Source organism: Sander lucioperca, chromosome 8 (genome assembly GCF_008315115.2).
Source record: "Sander lucioperca isolate FBNREF2018 chromosome 8, SLUC_FBN_1.2, whole genome shotgun sequence".
NCBI classification, from domain to species: Eukaryota; Metazoa; Chordata; class Actinopteri; order Perciformes; family Percidae; genus Sander; species Sander lucioperca.
The window spans coordinates 10,026,465-10,047,824 of record NC_050180.1 but is presented as its reverse complement, the minus strand read 5'-3'; the positions used below and the strand labels follow the sequence as shown (position 1 = coordinate 10,047,824).

Genomic DNA, 21,360 nt, shown 5'->3' with positions numbered 1-21,360 from the left:
ATTGCGTGTGTGTGTGTGTGTGTGTGTGTGTGTGTGTGTGTGTGTGTGTGTGTGTGTGTGTGTGTGTATGTATGCTTACTTACATGCATTCTGCATAGCGGTTGAAGTTAATCATCTTGCCCTATAGGAGGTATTGTAGCATGTCTGGACAGGGATTAACATGTCTAGGTCATGGGACTTTTACTAATAGTGGCCAGCTGTGTAGTTGTACTATATTGTGTTCACAGCCTATTATGTTAATAACATGTAGCTAGTGTGTAGTGAAGGATTAGGTGCAGTGCATGGTCTGCTGAATATTGGTGTTCATGATCAATTCATGATCCACTCATTTGCGTAAAAAGTTGTTCATAAAGAGTGATGATTTGGTGTAAAGATTGATGATGGATGCAGAGCATTTGTTTATATGTTTCTTTATTGAGCTTTGTAGGTACCTTTTATTATTACAATATCTTAATGGTGTAATGCGCTTGTTAGCTGTGGCAAGCAAATTATTCTCAGCTGCACAATGACGACAATAATAAAGCAGGCCATTGTACAAATCTCCCCACATTTATTGCTTAACTTGAGCAATAAGGATGTGCTGCATGAATTAGACAGCAATATATTTTTCTTACTATAATATCCTATATAATGAAGAAATCAGAGCCTAGATATATTCTGAATAATGTTTCAATAATTCAAATGTTTTCTTGACCGGACCTCTATCCTTAGTTGTAAATGCCCCGTTAAAAATGCTACAGTTACGGCCATCGTCCTCTCTCCTCTCTCCTCTCCTCTCCTCTCGACTCCTCTCTTTTCTCCTTCACGTGCCATCAGATCTTACTGCTTTAGTCAGGTTGTGACATGTGAGAGGTGAAGACAAGAACAGAAAATGACATGTACCTGTTCCCAGTAGACGTGAAGTGGGCTGTTGGCTGCAACTGAATTCTGTATTTCTCAACTGTGTGTGTGTGTGTGTGTGTGTGTGTGTGTGTGTGTGTGTGTGTGTGTGTGTGTGTGTGTGTGTGTGAGCGAGAGAGAGAGAGAGAGAGAGAGAGAGAGAGAGAGAGAGAGAGAGAGACAGCCCAAAGGGAACAATATATCCTAGATGTGTCAGGACTAGCCAAGAGGTCAGTGATGATGGGGAGAGAAGGGACATGAGCTTGACTACGTTACTGTAAAAAAATAAAATTCAGGCATAACACAGATATAATATCAATCAAAAGTCATTTAAATCAACACTTTACCTCAGGGAAGGCTTTTACTTTGTACTAGTGAGTCATGTGATTGAGATATCATGTAGGATTATCTAATTGTAATACATCCATTAGAAAGATAAAGCACTCAGTGGAAAAACTGAGCATCTAGTGAAACAACATGTTTCTATTCATCCTTCAGTGTGAAATGATGGCTTTATTTGATTGCAATTATAGCCCATTTCCTTCTGTCTATCTATCTATTTTACCCTTTGTGGTTTCAAACGTAGCTCTAACTTCACTCCTCCCCCAGTTAACAGCATCCGTAATGAGAGGACATACAGTAAGAGGTGGCATGTTTAGACATTTTTTTCCTGGTGAAAACTTCCCTTTTTCATTGTGAGTTTCAGGTGACTGTTAAGTGTAAAATATGCATAAAAAACCCTCAGGGGGAAAAAAAGTAACAGTTAAACATTGACACAAAAAATTAGGGCTTTGTGCCGGACTGATTATTGAGCTTGCACATATTGTATATTATGAATGGCAGCAAATGATTTCTTTTGAATGGAGATAAATGTGCTCTAAATGTCCAATCATGCTGACTCTATCCTCTAACCTGTTTTATCCTGCCCATACACATTGCTTGTTGTTGTGCCTAATGACACCATGCACATCATATCTGCAGCCATCATCTCTGTGATCACAGTACGGATCAACCTCTTGGCTATTGCAGCTTTTGTGATTGTCTGCTGGTCTGGCTGTTTATGTCTGCATGCCAGATGTTTGCCTTCTGGATGTAATCTCTGCATAATAACAGTTCATTCCCACTTTACACCGCAGCAACTGCTCCTGCTGCCATCCCTAAATACCACAGACAGTCACACACTAAGATAATTCTACATCTTAGTGGCTTAGAGCAAGTTGATTTCGTGAAATTTCACTTTGTCTGGTTTTTAATTGTCTCCACACTAAGTGACGTTAGGATAATAATACTGAAAAACACATGATCTCACCCGTCATGCAATCACGATCATTTTGCTAGTGCTATAAATGAAAACAATAAAACAGAAAAACACATCTGACTGAAGACAAAGACTTTGATTTTCTTCTCGATAAAACATTCAACAGAGAGCATCAGCTTCAGTCGACTGAACACAGCTGTTTACACATAAGTCGCAAGTGCACAAAAATGCACACACGTTCAACTGCCCTCTCCTATATTTTCAGACACACACACACAAGGCTACAAAAGGCCTAACAGCAACTTTCCATCTCCGTTCTATGAGTAGAAATCCTATGAGGTTGTCTTCCATCCGCTCTCTAATTCCTTTTCTCTAAACAGGCAGCATTTCTAATGATTCAAGCACTGTTTTTCTTTTCTTTTCACTAAGCATGATATCCTTGAGATTACCCCACCACCCTTTCTCCCTTTAAAAACTAGAATTGTAGGAGTTCCCCCTTTTCCCCCAAAAGCTTCAGCGTATAGAATCCAGCCACAACCCCGCCTGTGTCACCGCTGCTCAGGAAGTAAAGGAGTGAATTCAAGAATTGATGAATAAATAAAAGGAGACATCAGCAGTGTAAGGCAATCACATGTTCACTGACACACGCACAGACACACACAGGCCAGCCTGCAGTGGATGCAGCACACAGAATGGCCTTTTCATTATTCAGTAGTTGGTTTCAGACCTCCCTTCCCTGACATAAATTACAAACCTGGACCTGATTAAAATGTTTAACATTCTATAATTTATACCCATATTTAGTGTTCCAAATTGCCAATCAACTGCCATACATCATTTACTGAAAAAAAAGAACAGAAGCATCCTTGCCCTCTCATTCACAGTTTCCAAAAGTATTGTGTACTGTATGTGTGTAGGCAGCATGTTGTTTTGCTTAACACACTAGCTTATTCATTGTTCAAAAGTAGAGACAAAGTCATTCTGATAGATTGTCAATCATGAACCTCATATCCTCTAAACAACAGCTTTAACAAACAAAGAAATGGCTTTTCCTGGCGCCCGTATAGCTCAGTTGGTAGAGCAGGCGCCCATGTATAGAGGCTTACTCTTCAACGCAGCGGGCCGGGGGTTCGGCTCCGACCTGCGGCCCTTTGTTGCATGTCATTCCCACTCTCTCTCCCCTTTTATGTCTTCATCTGTCCTGTAAAAATAAAGGCTGAAAATGCCCCAAAAAAAGAAAAATAAATGGCTTTTCCATTACTGCCCCTTGTTGTTTTTGTATTTAAAATGAAGCAAATTGACCTGTCTTCAGGGCTGTAGAACAATTTCCTCACATGGGAGAAACAATCTCAGCACCCATTTACAATGAAGAAATCCCAAATGACGGATACAGGGTTTTTTGGGGCACACAATAATGTAGTTTAGCATCTCATTATATTGCGGCAAAACACAGCCCGAATATTATTGCGGGACTCATTCTGATCATGCACGCTAGCTATGGAGGAAACGTGTAATTTAGGTCTTGTAAATATTGGATGTGAATTGAGAGCTGCCAAGCTGCCCATTTTGTTCATGTTTTAAATGACTGACCTATCAGAACATCTGCTATGCTCTCATCTCTTTCACTCCACACCTAGTTGTTGGCAGGCAGGCAGGCAGGCACATATGTACACACACACACACACACACACACACACACACACACCCCCACACCACCTGTTTGGCATAAAGACAAAGGTGTGTTCTTAGTTGTGTAAATACATGCTTAGGTTCTCATCTCCATTGAAAACTGCAGTGTTATGGGTGGGGTACTAGGGGAAATTAACAGAGAGACACTGAAAAACACAGACAGAGAGAGAAAGCGGCTTTGTGTCCGGTGTCTCAGAGTGGCTTCATTCCTCTGCTGCTGGGGTGCTGCTCTTTGGATCATGGATCCTCACTTGTCACGAAACCCTCAACACTGCCAACCAGATTCTGACAGACATTATGCTTCTTACCTCTGTGTTCTAACAAAACCACAATAATCAGCTCACGTCAGTCATGGCTGATGGCTTGTGTCAGTTGCTTTTCACTAGAAGATTTGGCCTGAGAAGTTGGGCCAGTTGCAGCAAAGAGGTTGGCCCGGTGACTGGCAGTGTGTCAGTTTAAATCTCTGGATGACCTGGGGAAATACCTAAAAAAAACAGACAGCTGTCAGTCCTCGAAAAGACATGGTTGTATGTGACAAATCCCAGTGCGAAGGTAGATTTTTATGAATGTGAAACGGTATGTTGTTGGAAAAGCATACTGGGTCAAATTTCCATGTAAGCCTAAATAAAAGTTAAAATAATAGTGAGTTTATAACTTACGTTGTAATATGCAGAGATAATGATAGCCAAGAACCTTCACTGTGTCTGCCTTTCACATGTTGATGATGTTGGACCTAGAAAACACACAGGCACAAACACACGTGTGTGTGTGTGTGTGTGTGTGTGTGTGTGTGTGTGTGTGTGTGTGTGTGTGTGTGTGTTTTCCAGGTCCAACATTGGTGATCGCTTTCACATGTGAGTCGTTGCTCCAGTCCAAATACTTTCATGTGATTGGTAGAATGTGTCCTTACTTACACCCTCTTTCCTCTGCTCTTCCTTCTCCTATCTTGTCTCAGAGATTACAGCAGTGTGATTATAAAAACACTACGTTTACCAATAATGTCAACAATCAGATTGCAAAATAAGTATTGAATAGCCTACTTTTATAATTTTATGAAAGAGGTATTCTGTAAATGGAATGCATTTCATTTATGAGATTATATATCCAAGCAAAACGTTTAATTTGTATTCAATGTCGCAGCCAAAGTTATTCAAAATCTACTGAAAGACACCATAACAAATTGCTGGGGAGCAACAGAGCGGCTTGCTTTAATAATACATAAGATAAGACTTAGCATACAACAATTTGCCTGCAGCTGATTCCATTATTTCAATTCATAAAGTTAAAGACCTGACCCTGCTCTTTTATACTGACACGTTTGAACACTTTAGAAGGAATGGAAAATAATGTTAGAGAGGGAGGTAGCGTGTGCAAATGTTTGTGGCTTTTGCAGTACCCACTCCATCTCCGCCCCTTTGACTCCCTCCCCATCTGAATACTTTAATCACTCATGTCTCCTGCCAAGGCTCCTGTAACCCCCCCCCCCCCCCCCACCACCACCACCACCACCACACACGCACACACACACACACATACACACACACACACACACACACACACACACACACATACACACACACACACACACACACACACACACACACGCACGCACACACACACACACACACACCCTCCATTTCTTCTACGTCTTAACCTTCCCTTCTCCCTTGACCTCATTACCCTCATGGATTTCTTTCCCTCTCTTGCTCTCACTCTTCTCACATTGTTTCTACAGACCCTCTTTTTTTTCGTATCCCTCACCTGCCACAGCCTTTCACATTCAAGGCAAGCAAACCTGTTGCCACTGGTATCTTTACTTCATAGGTTTGGAAAGCTAAAATTCTCCCACAAACAGTAAATGTTTCATGACTCCAGAGCCGAGCTGAACCACAGATCAAATATTGTACAATTTCCAAACACATGGTGTAAAAATGGAGACACTTAGTTCCTGAAGGGATAACTGTTTGGAGTTTTTACAGGACTCCATCAGTATGATGAGGCCAACCACTGGGGCACTTGAGTGATGAGGGAATTTCCTGCTCACCACAGCAGAGGGGTTCAATGCTTGGCAGAACCGCCTTTGACTTGGTCGTACGTTTCAACAAACATAATAGGCCACACAAACAGAGATGTTCCAGTGTAAAGTGCCTGAAAGTCACACACCTAAATAAGTTATTTTAGACCATATACAATCATGCTCTGTTCACTTCAGGAGGACAGTTAAGTTTATCAATTCCATCTCTTCCTTCTTGAGACATCACACATGGAAAAACTCAGGACTGGGCACTGGTTCATTGTGGCTGCATGTGTGTTTATATGTGTCTGAGTGCAAAAATGCTTGTGTTTTTCCAATATAAATATTTAGGTTTGGCTCGCCACCTCTTTGCAGTATTTCCCAGATATGCCTGCCTCCTTTTCTCTACTTCCTTATTTATGTATCTATCCATTCATCTATCCATCAACTGTAGGGTCTTATGCCGAATTTCCACTACATGTTACAGCTCGGCTTGGCTCGGCTCAACTAGACTCTATCCTACTTTTGGTACCAGGTACTTTTCTTGATTTCCTTTTCCACTGTAGATAGTACCCACTCAATGTAGGCAGGATTATTTTCTGATCGTCATAGTGACGCCACATGAAACTGCCGTGCCATCATCTTCAACGGGACACAACCCAGTGTTCTCACGCTGGATCTTCATTGGCAACTAAACACAGGAACGTCTGCACTTTTTTTTTTTTAATCTAGGTCGACTGAATTTTAAAAAATTGTGGTCGATATTGATGGTAGCTTGGCTATTTAGAAATGGTGAGTTTGTGCAGGATGTTTCTTGCCAAGTGACGATTCTGGTGACGATTCTCTCTGACCAATCAGTGGGCTGCAGTGTTTTAACTCCACCTTCTAGTATTGGCTTAGCTCGCTTAGAACCTCCAAAGTACTATCCAAACTACTAGTCAATGGAAAAACAAAAAAGAACGCTTTCAAGCGAGTTGAGTCGAGCCATGCAGTACCATGCGGTGGAAATGCGGCAATAGATCCACTGTTCTTTCCTCCTCTTAAACTTTGGGGGAGAGTCCACCAGCTAAAATTCAAAACACAGAATAAGAGCCCGCAATCATTTTCAAGTCAAGTCTTTTACTGTAATACCCAGACTAGCAGTAGACAATAACTGCTAAATCTAAACTAAATATGCTATCAATATTTTCTTGAAAGCGAGATGATACATCTGAAGTTTATCCTGATATAATAGATTTGAATTGATGTTCAGATAAACTCATGCAAATGTTTCATCCATGACCCAAAATTGTCATACAGTCTGTCAATCTAACTGAAATGTATTATTGCCAAAAAGTACTGATTGGGCTTTGGAAAGTGTTTAAACCATATCCTTGTTAATGTATTACCGCTTGGTGATCTAGAAAGCTTTCTTTCTTTTCTCCAGAGCAGTTAATGACATACTTAGCCTAATGGCTTTTGCTGCACTTAAACTCATTTCCTTTGTAGCTGACTACTGTTCACTGATGTAGTTAGCCATTAATTGCCAGCAGCTTATTTATATCATCTCAGTTGTTGTCGTACTTAGCTTCACACTTAAGGCTACAATTGCAGTCACATACCTTGTGGTGCTTTGTTGCACTATGGACTAATGAGCAATTCAGTCTGTAGTTTCCTGACATAAAGAGCTTCTTTGCATCTAGTGTCTCAACTATGTAGCACATGGCTCTGCTTTTTAGCCACACTTTAGGCTCTATTATTGGTGGCTTTTTAACTGCAGTCATCTGCTTGTTCTTATGCCACATTTGACTGGGTTATAGAAATTCTCCTTTCCCATCTACCAGGCATTAAAACTTGTGGTCCAGTGCAGCACTTACTGTAAAACCAGATATTATTGGTAGTTTGCTGTACAATGGGCTAATTAGGCATTTGGTCTCGAAAGAGTTTCCCGCTCTAAAAAACTTATTTTCCCACCCGCTCATCTACAAAAGAGGCAGCCATAATTAGTCCGGCACTTTAAGCTACATATAAATAAAACCTGCACTTTTGGTTTTTAAGTACTGTTGTTTGATTTGCCATTCAGATCACTGGCAATGATTTTCATCCAAAAACACTTATGTTTTCCACCATCAAGTCTCATTTGATGCCATGCTTTAACATTTACCAGACCCATTCTTGTTAGTGCCATAACTCATATTTCACCTACTAATCTCTACGTTTCCTTTCACTAAGAACTCATTTTCTACTCCTTTCAAATATATATGCACTTTTAGCATATAAACATGTAGTTTTGATTGTTTCTGAGTCTGCCATTCAGTCAGTCAGTCACATAGTCATTAGGTAAAGGAAACCTCTATCCACAACCATATGTACCATGTCACCAATAATTCAACTAGTGACGACATTCTCTCTTCCTCAAACATGCACGCGCGCGTGCACACACACACCCAAACACACACACACACACACACACACACACACACTCACAAACTGTGTCAGTAGTCATTATTTAGGCTGACAGAGGTAGATTTATACCCAGTGCTCTTTTCATAATTGAACAGTTTTCGTCTCTCTGTTTCCGCCTTGCCCTGCTCAGTCAGCAGCTATACAATGAGCCCTTGGGCCTATGACAGTGTGTGTGGTTATTTGTGTGTGGTTAACCGAAGCGAATACCTTCTGTTTCTCAGTTTGAGAGAAATAGATGGAGAGTCAGGGCAAGTTGCTGTAACTCAGCGGTGTTCGTGATGACCCATCTTCAGAATGCAGATTGGTGTTTCTTTTGCATTCCTGTTTGAATCCTTATTTTTAAAACATGACTGTGTCATCATTCTTACTTTTCCCACACAAGTGACTAAACACACTTTGGCCTTGCATGCATTTGTCAGTGAAACAGATAAAAGAAAACTGACCTGCAAAAAGACAGTAGAAAATGTAAAAGTTGAAATTAACTACAGTAACACATTTAAAATAAGTTTCATTATAAAGTAATTTATTCACATTAGTTTGCTGACCTTTACAGTAGCTACAGATAGGGCCCTGATGGATAGAAATAAGACGGGGAAGGAAGATGATGAAGAGGATGAGGAAAGGGAGAAATAACCAGAGACAGACAGAAAGCAAAATTGGATTAGACGGGTGGAGAGAGATGGAGTTAGAAGCTGGAGCAGTGTGTGGTCACTAATTAGGAAAATGCTGGTGAGAGGTTAAAAGTGTTATGTTTCCTTCTCCATGTCTCTCTCTCTCTCTCTCTCTCTCTCTCTCTCTCTCTCTATCTCTATGTGTCTCTGTCCCTCTTTCTCTCCCTCTCTGATCTCCATTCCTTTCTCTCTTCCTTCCATATGGGGGGCTAATTACAGTGGTAAAGGGCACCAAATTAAAACAGCTTAATGTCAGCAGCTGGGAGCTGCTTATCCAATGCTGATATCTAATTCTGTGTATGAACGTGTGTGTGTGTGTGTGTGTGTGTGTGTGTGTGTGTGTGTGTGTGTGTGTGTGTGTGTGTGTGTGTGCTATGTGTGTGTTGGGACAGCAATACTGTATAGGGACAGTCTGTTTGGGCTTACATAATAATCCTGCATACTTTGACTGTGAGCAGACTGTGTTAACAAGTCAATAAAGCTATGCACATACATAATGCACATTAGAGCTGCAGTGAACTCAAAGCTATTAGCAAAGGCTAGCAAAGGTTAAAGGTTCATACTAAACAAGACACACACTCACAGATGCATACAGATTACCAAGTGACTCATGGAAACATCTAGAACAACCAAACAAGCAGTAAATCAACACTAGTTTCAGATTTACTGAGCTGGTGGTTAGAACTGACATAAAATAACACCAGACAGAAGTAAAAGCACAGAGAGAAGCGCTGAGAGGTTGAGAGGACAGCCAGAGGAAATCGTAGGAAAAGAGCAAAAGAAAGAGACGCAATCTTAACAAAGAGAGAGAAAGATCTGCGGGCAGACAAAAGCTAAGGACGAGTGGAAATCAAAATATGCCTCTGGAGAGATGACAGAAAGAGAGCGAGAGAAAGAGTTATGGAGAAGAATATTGCGGTTGTGCTAAAACAGAAACAACACTAGATAGGGTTACACTTCTATGCCGGAGAGGCCAAGAAAAAGAGAGCTTGACTGTGTGTGTGTGTGTGTGTGTGTGTGTGTGTGTGTGTGTGTGTGTGTGTGTGTGTGTGTGTGTGAGAGAGAGAGTGTGAGAGAGCATTTGTGTGTATCTGTGTAGAAAGAGCTTCCTGTGGTGTTGATGGTGGTTTTGCATAGCAGAACTGAAACTGGTCACATTTATTGTGACAGAGAGAAGAGATAAAGAGGGACGGGATTTGGAGAGCCGAATGACAGCTGTAGGGAGGAAAGAAAAATAAGAGACAGACCATGACATGAATGGCAGAAAATAAAAGAGAGAAAGAAGTAATTTCTAAAAGTAATTTGACGAGAGGTTTGTGGTGTCAGCCTTGTGCCATGCAAGCCAGACAATCTTCTGTTCCCTTACGTCAACATATAGACTTACACCAGTGTGTGTGTGTGTGTGTGTGTGTGTGTGTGTGTGTGTGTGCGTGCGTGCGTGCGTGCGTGCGTGCGTGCGTGCGTGCGTGCGTGCGTGTGCGAGAGGGTGCTGGTAAAGCATTAAGGGCCATTTAAGGAATCTTAACCAACAGTAAAAAACTGCTTATTAAGACCAGAAAGTCTTGGGGTTTCACTGCCATACCCCACAGCTGACGTGTGTGTGTGTGTGTGTGTGTGTGTGTGTGTGTGTGTGTGTGTGTCCGTGTGTGAGGGTGCTTCTGTTTGATCAATCATACACTGGTCGCATGCTGCTGTGCACCAAGGTCAGTTTGAGTGCAGCATCTATCATAGCGGTGTGTGTGTGTGTGTGTGTGTGTGTGTGTGTGTGTGTGTGTGTGTGTGTGTGTGTGTGTGTGTGTGTGTGTGTGTGTGTGTGTGTGTGTGTGTGTGTGCGTGCGCGCACGCGCGCGCCAACCTGCAGTAGGTAAAATGAGCGGTGTGGCACAATCCTCAGCTGAGTGCCAGCTCAATGTGTCAGCTCACTCTGTCACTGCCTGGATCATGACAAACTTTAATACACAGTCCTGGAAAGCGACAGCGAAGTGTGTACAAACATCATTAGTTACCGTATAATATCTTAATTTTTCTTTGCACAAACATCGCTGCTGCACTGTGAGGTGAAGCAGCAGTAGAGCAAATATGAATATTTAAAGCTTAGATTTGGTTATTGTACGTCCAGTAGTGTCTGTACTTTTTAGAGAGTGAATGTGTTGGAAGATAAACATAATTAAAGCAGATTAACTTACTCCAATGCTTGCATTACACATAGAGTAAAGTGTGATGTAATATATGTGTTACTGCTCATTAGCATGCTGACGTGGTAGCTGAATATGATTGTTTAGAGTTGCTTGGTGGGTTTAGCAGCATGCTGCCGGTGATTAACATGCTAGTAAGCGTGACATGTTGTTTATGGTTGTTGTTAGCTAGGTTGATGTTAGCTGATGATAATAGCTGGTGGTGTTGTAGACAAAAGTGATTATAACTGGTTATGGAGGGCCACTGCAGGGCAGAATGATAGGGCAAAACATAAATACTGGGCTTCCATAGGAAAAGTCACCCAACTTTTTTTGCACATTTGACTGTGTATTTAATTTTGCTGCTATGTCATCCGATTTCATTCTATTGTATTCTATTCTAAAAAACTAATCCTTTAGTGTTTTTTTCCTGTTGACAGAAACCACCACTGTACCTGACACTGTGACCCCCACCCTGCCCAGAGTTGAACAGACCACTGCTGCAATTAGACCAGGTAAACACACCCACACCCTTAATCCAAGTACTCTCGCACACTGCATCGCCACACTCACTCATCATGCAGATTTCTTGCAAGCACACATTTCATCTCTGTCTCTCGTCCACACACACACACACACACACACACACACACACACACACACACACACACACACGCATACGCTCTTAAGGTCAAACCTGTGATGTCATCCTGCACCACAGGGCCCCTGGGCTTTGAAATCTGTTAGATTCAAGAGTCCCACAGGAAGCTCTGTTTGAGTGAAAATAAGCTCTCACAGCCAGGATCTCACCTTCTCATTCACGCAAACGCGCACACACACACACACACACACACACACACACACACACACACACACATATTGAGACTAGGATTTTACAGCTATAGGTCAGCGACTGTCAGGGAAGTAGCCCTACTGGGATAAAGGTATAGTGATACAGTTTAAAATGGTCCTTGTTGATCTGTTTGGTTGCTACATAACTGAATGCATTGACTTAAACAGAATACAGCATCATTAATACCAAGTGCATTTTTTAATACTCTACTTTCTCTATTCTATATTGTCATGTAATTCTTTCTAATATCTGTCCATGATTTCTTATTTATGCTCTTTTTCTCCTCTCATGTCTTTCCTATCCACACCCACTGTACTGTACTACTTTCTCTTTGTCCGTTTTCTGTCTATGTTCACTTTCTTTTATCCTCTCCTCTGATTCATCTGTCTAACCCATTCTCTCTTTCCACATAATATCTCTTTTATTTGTATTCAGCATGATTAATTGAGATGTCATATTGCATGAGCACTATTGCCAAAACATTTAAACACAATGGGAATCTCTCTTAAAGCACTATCTTAATAAAGAGGAGCCAGCCAATATAGCATTAAGTCACATAAAAGTGAAAAAAAAACGATGAAAAAAAGTTTTGAATTTGAAAAGTTTGAATTTGATATGGTGCTAAAAACAAAAAAGGTGATTATTAATAATCAGTTATATTATTTTATTATATTAGTTTATTATTACTATATCATATGCAATATTTAAACGTCTTTATTCACAATCTGTGTCTGTGTGTCTCTTTTACGCCCCACAGCCACCACTCCGTCCCTGTCGGCTGTGTGTGACTTTGAGCAGAGCTTGTGCGGCTGGTCGGCTGATCCCCAGTCAGGTGTGAGCTGGTCCCTGCACACAGCCAGCAGCACTGCCACTGGACACGGCACACATGGAACGAGGCAGGATCTGGCACTGGGATCAGACAGTGAGTACCGATTTGTTGGCGATCACATTGGCGTTACATTTTATAACGGGACCTTTTCTAAGTAATATGAAATATCTTGAGAAATCGTTGTTGTTTGTTCTTTTGACCCTGTATTACAAGAGTTTCAGGTCAGTCAAACACCAGAAACTACCAGAAATACACAACGTTAAATACATAGCAGTGCGAAATGGTTTGCCAGTAGAACAGCAAAATGTATTGGCAAATATCAATGAAAACACTCATTTATGCTGCAGCAACTTAGAAAGTCTTACACCAAATTCCTGTAAGTCTGATAAATGCTAATATTAATTCATAATATTATGTTTTTGTACAAAGAAATCTGGCTTTAATGTTTCTTATACTGTGTTTATTCTTGAATAGGAATACATATAAGTATGGAATTATTCTGATCTTTAATCGGATACATTTATCTGATTGATCATCATCAAGCATTCTCACTCACACTGTACTACTTCCCATCCAAACTCTTACTCTAACCTGCCACCAGTACTTTTGATCTTTTTAAAAACTCCACAGGGTGAGAACCCATGAGAACATTTTTGTCAAATTAAACATTCAAACTTGGTGAAAACTCTGTGTCCATTAGAAACCCTTATTTAATTCTTATCTTTCTGGGTATTCTTCATTTCAAATCATTTCTTATTTTAATTTAAAGACCGAAAGGAAGCATTGTCATGTTGGGATGTTTGAAGACTTCTATAGCTAATTAAGGGCAAAGTGGTTGTCCTGTGGTGGAGTATTACAGATCCCAGCTCTGGGAGGAACCACTGACAGCAAGTATGATGCAAGGATTTCACTCTGATGTGCTAAAAGTGTGTATGACCACTTAATTGGAGTTTCGTTAAAAAGAAATTGAGGTTTAACAGTCTCACTTTCCCTAACCTAGTTGTTACTTTGTTCCATTTTCTCCGTTCTTTTCTACTTTCAGCCTCCCTTTTAATCCACAACTTTCTCTTGTCTTTTCTTGGACCCCACATTTTCTTCATGTTCACTTTATCTCTGTATAGTAGATAGCTTCTCTCGCTATCTACTATCATTACCTCACTTTTTCTTTATTTTATCCTACATTTTGTCCGCATATTTCCGCTCTCAGACCCTGTCATTTCATTTCTTCTTGTTACCCTTACCATGCTTCTTTCATTCCATTCTTCCTCAATAAGTCATCCATCTCTTTTTCAGCTCTCACTCATACTACAGGATATGATTTCTGTATTTATAAGTCCCTTTCCACTTTCATCCCTCTCACTCCATCATTGTGATCACCCCTTCTTCTCCTCCTCCTCGCTGACCTCTCTCCTATTTCCCCAAGTGGTACTTGCCTTTTTCCACATCTGTCCATCTTTAATAAGACAGCAGGAGGATAACCAAGACTGTTATATCCATCATACACATTGACTGCCTCACTTACCTCTCCACGTCTCTCTCTCTCTCTCTCTCTCTCTCTCTCTCTCTCTCTCTCTCTCTCTCTCTCTCTCTCTCTCTCTCTCTCTCTCACACACACACACACACACATACACACACTACTGTACTTACACCCATAAGGCACACACACATTGCCCAAAGCGGTCTGATAAGTCAGATGATGGCTTTGACAGAAGTGCTGCCTTAGCTCTTCAGCTCCCCCCTGGCACTACACACACACACACACACACACACACACACACAAACCACTCAAGGTAGGACTGCCTGCGTATTAAACACTCAAGGTGTGTGGTTTTTTCCCCCACGCACACACACACACACACGACCTTTCCATTCACCAAGGTTTTCTCGGTATCTGTTGAAGCCATCCAGTTTCTGGTTGACTGAGCAGCTCCTTTATAAACAGACAGGGCCGTGACATAAGGCAAGGCTCTACATTGCTGGCTCTACATCGTCTGTGCGTGTGTAATTGACATAGCGTCCCAGTTTCTGTGTTAGACAGCAACATGACATTAAGTCTTGTTCTACAGCAACATTAGCGCTGCACCCTGTCTGGAAGCTGTCTCGATATGCAAATCAAATTCCCAACCCCTGACATTAAAAGCCCATTTAGGGTTTTAAAAGGGAAAATCCAACCCAAACAGAGCTCATAAGTTATTCTTTTGATCTCAAATAGGGCAACACTGCAAATCTATACCCTGTGGAGATTTTCAGCAAAAGAAACCCCTCACCCTATACGTTGTTGGAAACAGTTAAGTTGTTGATAAGGAGAGGAAATGAGAATAAGGGAGGGTTGAAAAAAGGTTAAAAAAAAGAGACAAAATTATATCATAATCAGTTTCTAACTCCTGATGATATCACTTTGAGTTGATGTGATTGATGTAATCCTAAAGGTGTCACTGAGATCCAAAATATGAGCCAACAGCTTCTTTTTCTATGATCTTATCTTGCCACCCTGAGCCCACAGTTTTCAAAGATGTTTGCTGACATAACGGTATAATTCAATATAATGATCCAAAAGGGAATATTTGATTACCTGAACTATACTAAAGTATACTAAAGCTATACATCTATAGAATTTGCAGTACTTGTTTCATATGCTGATCATAGGAACTGTAAAGGAAGAAATCTCTTACATAAGCAATCTGCATGTAATTGTGCATGATCATTTGATAACTATTGTGATGTGTATGTGCGTGAGTGCAGGTAATTTTACTACTTGACCAAACAGTAGTCCAGAGTCCGAAGGTGTATTGATCAGTTTGGGTGAAGGAATTCAAGAGTGAAACACTTTTTACCAGCAATTACCAACCTGTCCTAACTGTTTTTTTTTTAGATTTGTATTAAATCAACACAGTAAACCTTTGTAATCAACATATCTGAAAAAGTCACAAAATGTTCATACCGTACCTATCTGCAAAACATTATCTTACAACATAGTTTTATTTGTTTCCCACTCACAGAAATGTAAGCATGATTTGTGTGTTTTAGTGTTCTAGTAGCATATTCCACATAAGTGTACTTATTGTGGCAATAAATCCTTTTCTGATTCTAAAACTATAGTAAGCACATGCAGGACTCATGATGCAATCCCCAGCCTCTGATGTCTCATGAAGTGAACAAATTAATCCAGGCAGCAATTATGTTCAGGAGATAGGGTGGATCCTTAGCGTTGAGGCAGGATGCATTTTCAAAATGTTATTGAAATGAGTGCAGCATGACCATGAATGCAGCTCAGTTCAAGTAGATCATTGAAACTACTGGAAGCTATTTGCTTTTTTTGTGGTGATTAGTCATTTTAGGAATCAAGTATAGTAGTTCACAAATAGTTCACCGTGTACTCCTTCTGCACTACTTTTTGCCCATGCTCACCTTTGCCGTTCAGCCCTGTGTAGGAGTGAATGTACATACAGTACACTTAGTATATCTCTACACTTAAACTCGCACACTGCACATACCTATATAAATGCTAAACAATGAAACCATACTCACACACATGGCTTTGACTGACAGATGAACTCACACACGCACTTGAAGATTCAAAACATAAACAAAAATACCCACAAATGAAGCATGCAAACAGACGCCAACACACACACGCAGACACACAATTCCCTCCCTCCCTCAGAGCCAATTCTACATCGCTGCCTATCTCTCCCATGGAGAGTTGTTAATTAATTCCCTCCCTTTGTACGTTCACCAAGATCAAACGAGGAGAAACAGAAAAACACTGCAACTTTCTCTAACTGTACTTAATGAGCAACGGTAATTGAGGTCCCCTTTTTCATTGCCTCCAAGTGAAGAAACAGAGTTACCTCAACCCAAATCCATTATTCATTAAGTGTGATGTGCTGCAAAATCTGCCGAGGGAGGGAAGGAGAAAAGAGTTGAAGGTAGGTAGGTAGGAAGACAGATAGATTTCTTTGTTTCCTCTCTCCTCTTTTTTTTCTCTCTCTCACCCCTTATGAGGTGTCACACAGAGCGTCTACTGTATGTGTTGATAAAAAGACTATTTGCAGCTCCAGCAAAGCTTTTACTCTGCGGCCATAATAGACAAACTAGACAAACAACCAAACCCAGCAGCAAGCTAATGATTATGGTCCTGTTTGGGTTGGGAAGCACTGTCTCTCTCTCTCTCTCTCTCTCTCTCTCTCTCTCTCTCTCTCTCAATCTCTCAATCTCTCACTCTTTCACTCACTCACCCCTTTCTTCTCTTTACCATCTTTGCTTTCTGCTCATCAATTATTTGCGCTGAAAGGAGAGAGAGGAAGTGAATTAGATGTAAAAAAAAAACTGATAGAGTGAGTGTGTGTGGCGGAAGCACACACAGATACACGACATGTTCACAAGCATTGTGACTGTATTGGTATGATGGCTGTGCTGACTGAGTAGCAAAAACGGGAAGAGCAACAAAACGAGGCGTCAGCATTCAGAATGATTAGGGCTTTTCAGCTTTTCGTGTGTGTGTGTGTGTGTGTGTGTGTGTGTGTCCATATCCATTAGCGACTATGATGAAATGGCAGTCTCATTTGCGGTTTAAGCCTCATACCACAGAATTATGGTAGTAATGCCTTAAATGCTAAGCAACCACATCCCATTGCATTACTACATCATACTGTACATTGGGCCTGTTTCACCAGCAAGTAGGCATCTGCTTTGTGCAGCAGCACTGTCACAAATCATGAAATTCATTAAAATGGAATCCATTAAATGAATAAAATGCAAATAGCACTGACAAAACCACACATGTGGCTTCATATTAACATCCCTACGCTAAAAGGAGTGATGATGAATCAGTTTAAAGGCCACTAATTTATCAGTTTTTACAAGTCATTAATCTGAAATGCCTTATAATAACGTAGCATCTGCCACCTCTCCGTCTTTTAATTTCCTCCAGATTTCTCAGGAAACTACCTCCACCTGGATGCAGGCGCCCATACCCAGCGCAAGCGAGCCCGGCTGATGAGCCCCGAGGTGGGGCCGGAGCAAGGCCCGCTCTGTCTCCTTTTCTACTACCAGCTCCAGGGGGAGGCACAGGGGAGCCTGAGGGTCCTGCTGAGGGACAGCGACCAGGAGGAGACGCTGCTATGGGCTCTAAAAGGAGACCAGGGGCCTCACTGGAGGGAGGGCCGCACCGTCCTGCCCCAAAGCCCCAATGAGTATCAGGTAGGTGTTGTTTTTAAACTGGGAACCAGTCATTTACTATCATTGATCTTTGCTGCACATAACCAGGGACAGAAACACAGTCTGTAGTTGCAAAGTGTATCATTAAGGAACACTTTAAACGCCAACATGAAAGATGAACGCTCCTGTTAAAATATTTATGTATGGTAGTTTTATGTCTATTGATGGCTGCAGCAGCTCATCTGGGGTTTATCCACTCTTTTTACTGATCACTTAATTGTAACTGTTCATATTTAATAAAGAAAGAGCCTATTGTGATATATCTCTCTCCCTCTATCATCTAGGTGGCATTCGAGGGCTTTTTTGATCACCCGACCAGAGGCCACATCAGAATAGATAACATCCACATGAGCAACAGCATTGAGCTGGAGCAGTGTACACGTAAGTCCCATAACCTTTTATCAAGATGTCAGTTTTATTCACTCAGTCAGTCTGTCTGTCTATCTATCTAACTATCTAGCTGTCTGATTCTCTCACTACTTTACACCAGACTGCTTATTCCATGTTTTTACCAGAGACCGAGCGAGAGAAAAGGAATAAAAACTCATAATGTTTCTCGTTTAAATACATAGCCACACACACACACACACACTTTGTGGCACTATCTTTGTGGGGACCCTTCATTGACATAATGCATTCCCTAGCCCTTTACCCTAACCTTAACCATCACAACTAAATGCCTAACCTTAACCCTTACCCTAACCCTAACCATAGCCTAATTCTATCCCTAATCCTACAACCAAGTCTTAACCCTCAAACAGCCCTTTAAACTTGTGGGGTCCAACATTTTGGCCCCACAAAGCTGTCGGGACCCCACAAGTATACTGGACTCCCGGTTTTTGGACCCATCGAATATAGTTAAACAAGCCCACACACACACACACACACACACACACACACACACACACACACACACACACACAAATATATTAAAAAAAGGAAAGTAGGCCACAAACGGCCTTTGGGCATGGATTCCTCTCTCATTCTCTCTCTATCCCTAGCCTTGTCTTCTATTCAGTCTGGACCATCACTTGGCCATAGAGCAAATGTGTGTGCTTACGCATGTAGTTATTCTGTGAATAAAATGCTTGAGAGATTCTGTCTCTCTCTCTTACACACAGACACAAGTTGGTCAACGAGACTACTGTTAATAATGATTGGCTTCAGTTATGGAAGCTTTGTTATTACTGTAACAGAATAATGCAGACTGAACCCCACAGCCTCAGGATTAGGTTTTAAATCCTACATGTCCTTGTTTGACAAACATCATTTCCACCCACCCGCACACACACACACACACACACACACACACACACACACACACACACACACACACACACACACACACACAGTTTGTTCTCTCTGCTGTGGGAAGTAATGGGAATATTATTGTCTTTTAATGTAGCGGAGCAGCCCTTCACTCAGCACAGCAAGACAATGATAGTTAGCTTGATGTGAGCACACATATTGGCCTACACACACACACACACGCATACATGTATAATGACTACCACCGTTGTTTGTCATCAATAACCATGACACATAAAGACACACACACCCACACACTCTTGTAAACTGGCTTCCCACATTTCAAGCTGCTTCTCTTTCAACGTTATTTAATTGAGCCTGGTGTTAATACGTCTCATCTCTGTCCAACTTCTTTTTCATTTAAATTTGTATCCACCACAATACAAACTGGTGAGGTCTCCAGTTTTTCCTTTGGCCACCTCATGGGATGATGGTGTGTTTTAATGAGACCTAGAATACATTTGTGCAGATTTCTTAAATGGGAATTAAACCGATTTAACACATAAAGATCAGTTTACTAGTCACGAGTTTGTGCGCTCTGGCATTTGTAATGTTGTAACTCTTTCTGTGGGTCTGAGTCTCAGATGCCAGTTTTTCCTTTTCTTTTTTTCCAAATTTTGTGAATTACACTTCTCAGCATTGCATACAGTCGTGGTAAATATTACACTGATCATCCAATAGGAGAGAGGCTATAATCACAGGTCAGAACAAGACTCTTGTTACTGAGGGCTTTACTCTACCTCTTTCACTTTTCCAACCAATGTGTTTCCACCATTTTGTTTTTCTTATTATACCATCACCCACTCCCTCATGCCTTATCTTTTCTCTTTTTTTTCCTTTACCCATCTTCTCTTAACACAGTGCTGCAACTTCTTTACTTGTGCTGCCATTTTCTCTTGTTTTCCCTCTGTTTTTCTCTCTTTTTTCCATCTTCTCTCTCTCTCTCGCTTTCATAATAGATGTTGTATCCTCCGGCAAATAATAAACAGCAGTACATTTCAGTCTCTCTTCCCATGACCCTTTAACTTACCTCCACCCTTCCTTCCCATTACTCTATTTCCCTTCTCTTCATCTTCCCCTGACTCTTTTCACCCCGATCTTCCATCCATCCCCATCTTTTTTCTTCTCTACCCAACATGCCTTCTGCCATTAACACCTTGTGTGTCACCTGAAGAGAAGAGAGAGAGCAGTCACAGGAAGTAGAGACATCGAATGACAAAGCAAAAAGAAGATAGTAAGAGCAAGTCAAAAATGACACTCACAAAGCGAGAGAGACATTCAGGGAGGACACGCTTCCTGTCTTCCAACCAACCCTGTCAGCCCACTCTTTTGTCTTCCTCTCTTTGTCTTTTCTCCATTTTGGAAAAAAATGTACTGTCATCCAGGAGGATTTATGGGCCATTAGACTCCTGCATCATCTCGGAACTTGGCAAATCTTTATTGATTCTCTCAAAAAGGAGTAAATCATGTCATGCTCATATTTTATTCTTATGGTTCAGCTCATTCTTTACAGAGTGACACTGACACCAAGGCCTGTCGAGGCTAGTGGATGCATAATACCCTCTCATATACTGTATAATGATGTAAGCACCACTTTTACATTGAAACTCTTGAGATGAAAGTGATTGACAAAACAGCATAATATTACTTCCATTTACAGTAAACACAATGTTAAGTGTAGAAAATTCTTCCTGAAAGCCGAGAGTAAAAAAACGTAAAACAATTAATGATGAAATCCAAAGTTCTGTCCGGGAGCAGCTCCAGTGAACAGGAGTTCAAATTTGTGAACTTACATTTATGAGTATGAGTCATCTGAACTTTAATCACCAAATGAGATTTATCCTACAGCGGTTATCCTTTCATTGCTTTGTCTCACATATCAGCTACTAACCATCATCACTAACATTTCTTTTTCTCTCTTTTCCAGAGCCTTTCCCTGCCTTAACTCCTGGCATAACCAGTAAGTCGTACTTCTTGTTCCATTTGTACTTCATGTGCCAAATGTCTGTGCTTTCTGCTT

General features: G+C 41.0%; 1 protein-coding gene and 1 long non-coding RNA gene across 4 annotated transcripts in view; one reads left to right on the top strand and one right to left on the bottom strand.

Annotated features, from left to right (window-relative positions):
* LOC118495584 overlaps nucleotides 1-21,360 on the bottom strand; it is a 175,278-nt gene that overhangs the window by 96,158 nt on the left and 57,760 nt on the right. The gene's annotated exons all lie outside the window — the stretch shown is intronic.
* The window catches only part of LOC116037780 (neuropilin-2-like), a 108,728-nt gene that overhangs the window by 68,849 nt on the left and 18,519 nt on the right, over nucleotides 1-21,360 (top strand). For 2 of the 3 annotated variants that reach the window (XM_031281806.2, XM_031281807.2), the window contains exons 12-16: nucleotides 11,571-11,645; nucleotides 12,741-12,905; nucleotides 17,746-18,014; nucleotides 18,317-18,413; nucleotides 21,268-21,300. In XM_031281806.2, the coding sequence (XP_031137666.1) occupies nucleotides 11,571-11,645; nucleotides 12,741-12,905; nucleotides 17,746-18,014; nucleotides 18,317-18,413; nucleotides 21,268-21,300 (639 nt within the window). The remainder of the gene's footprint in view (nucleotides 1-11,570; nucleotides 11,646-12,740; nucleotides 12,906-17,745; nucleotides 18,015-18,316; nucleotides 18,414-21,267; nucleotides 21,301-21,360) is intronic. The other variant, XM_031281808.2, reaches the window with a different exon arrangement.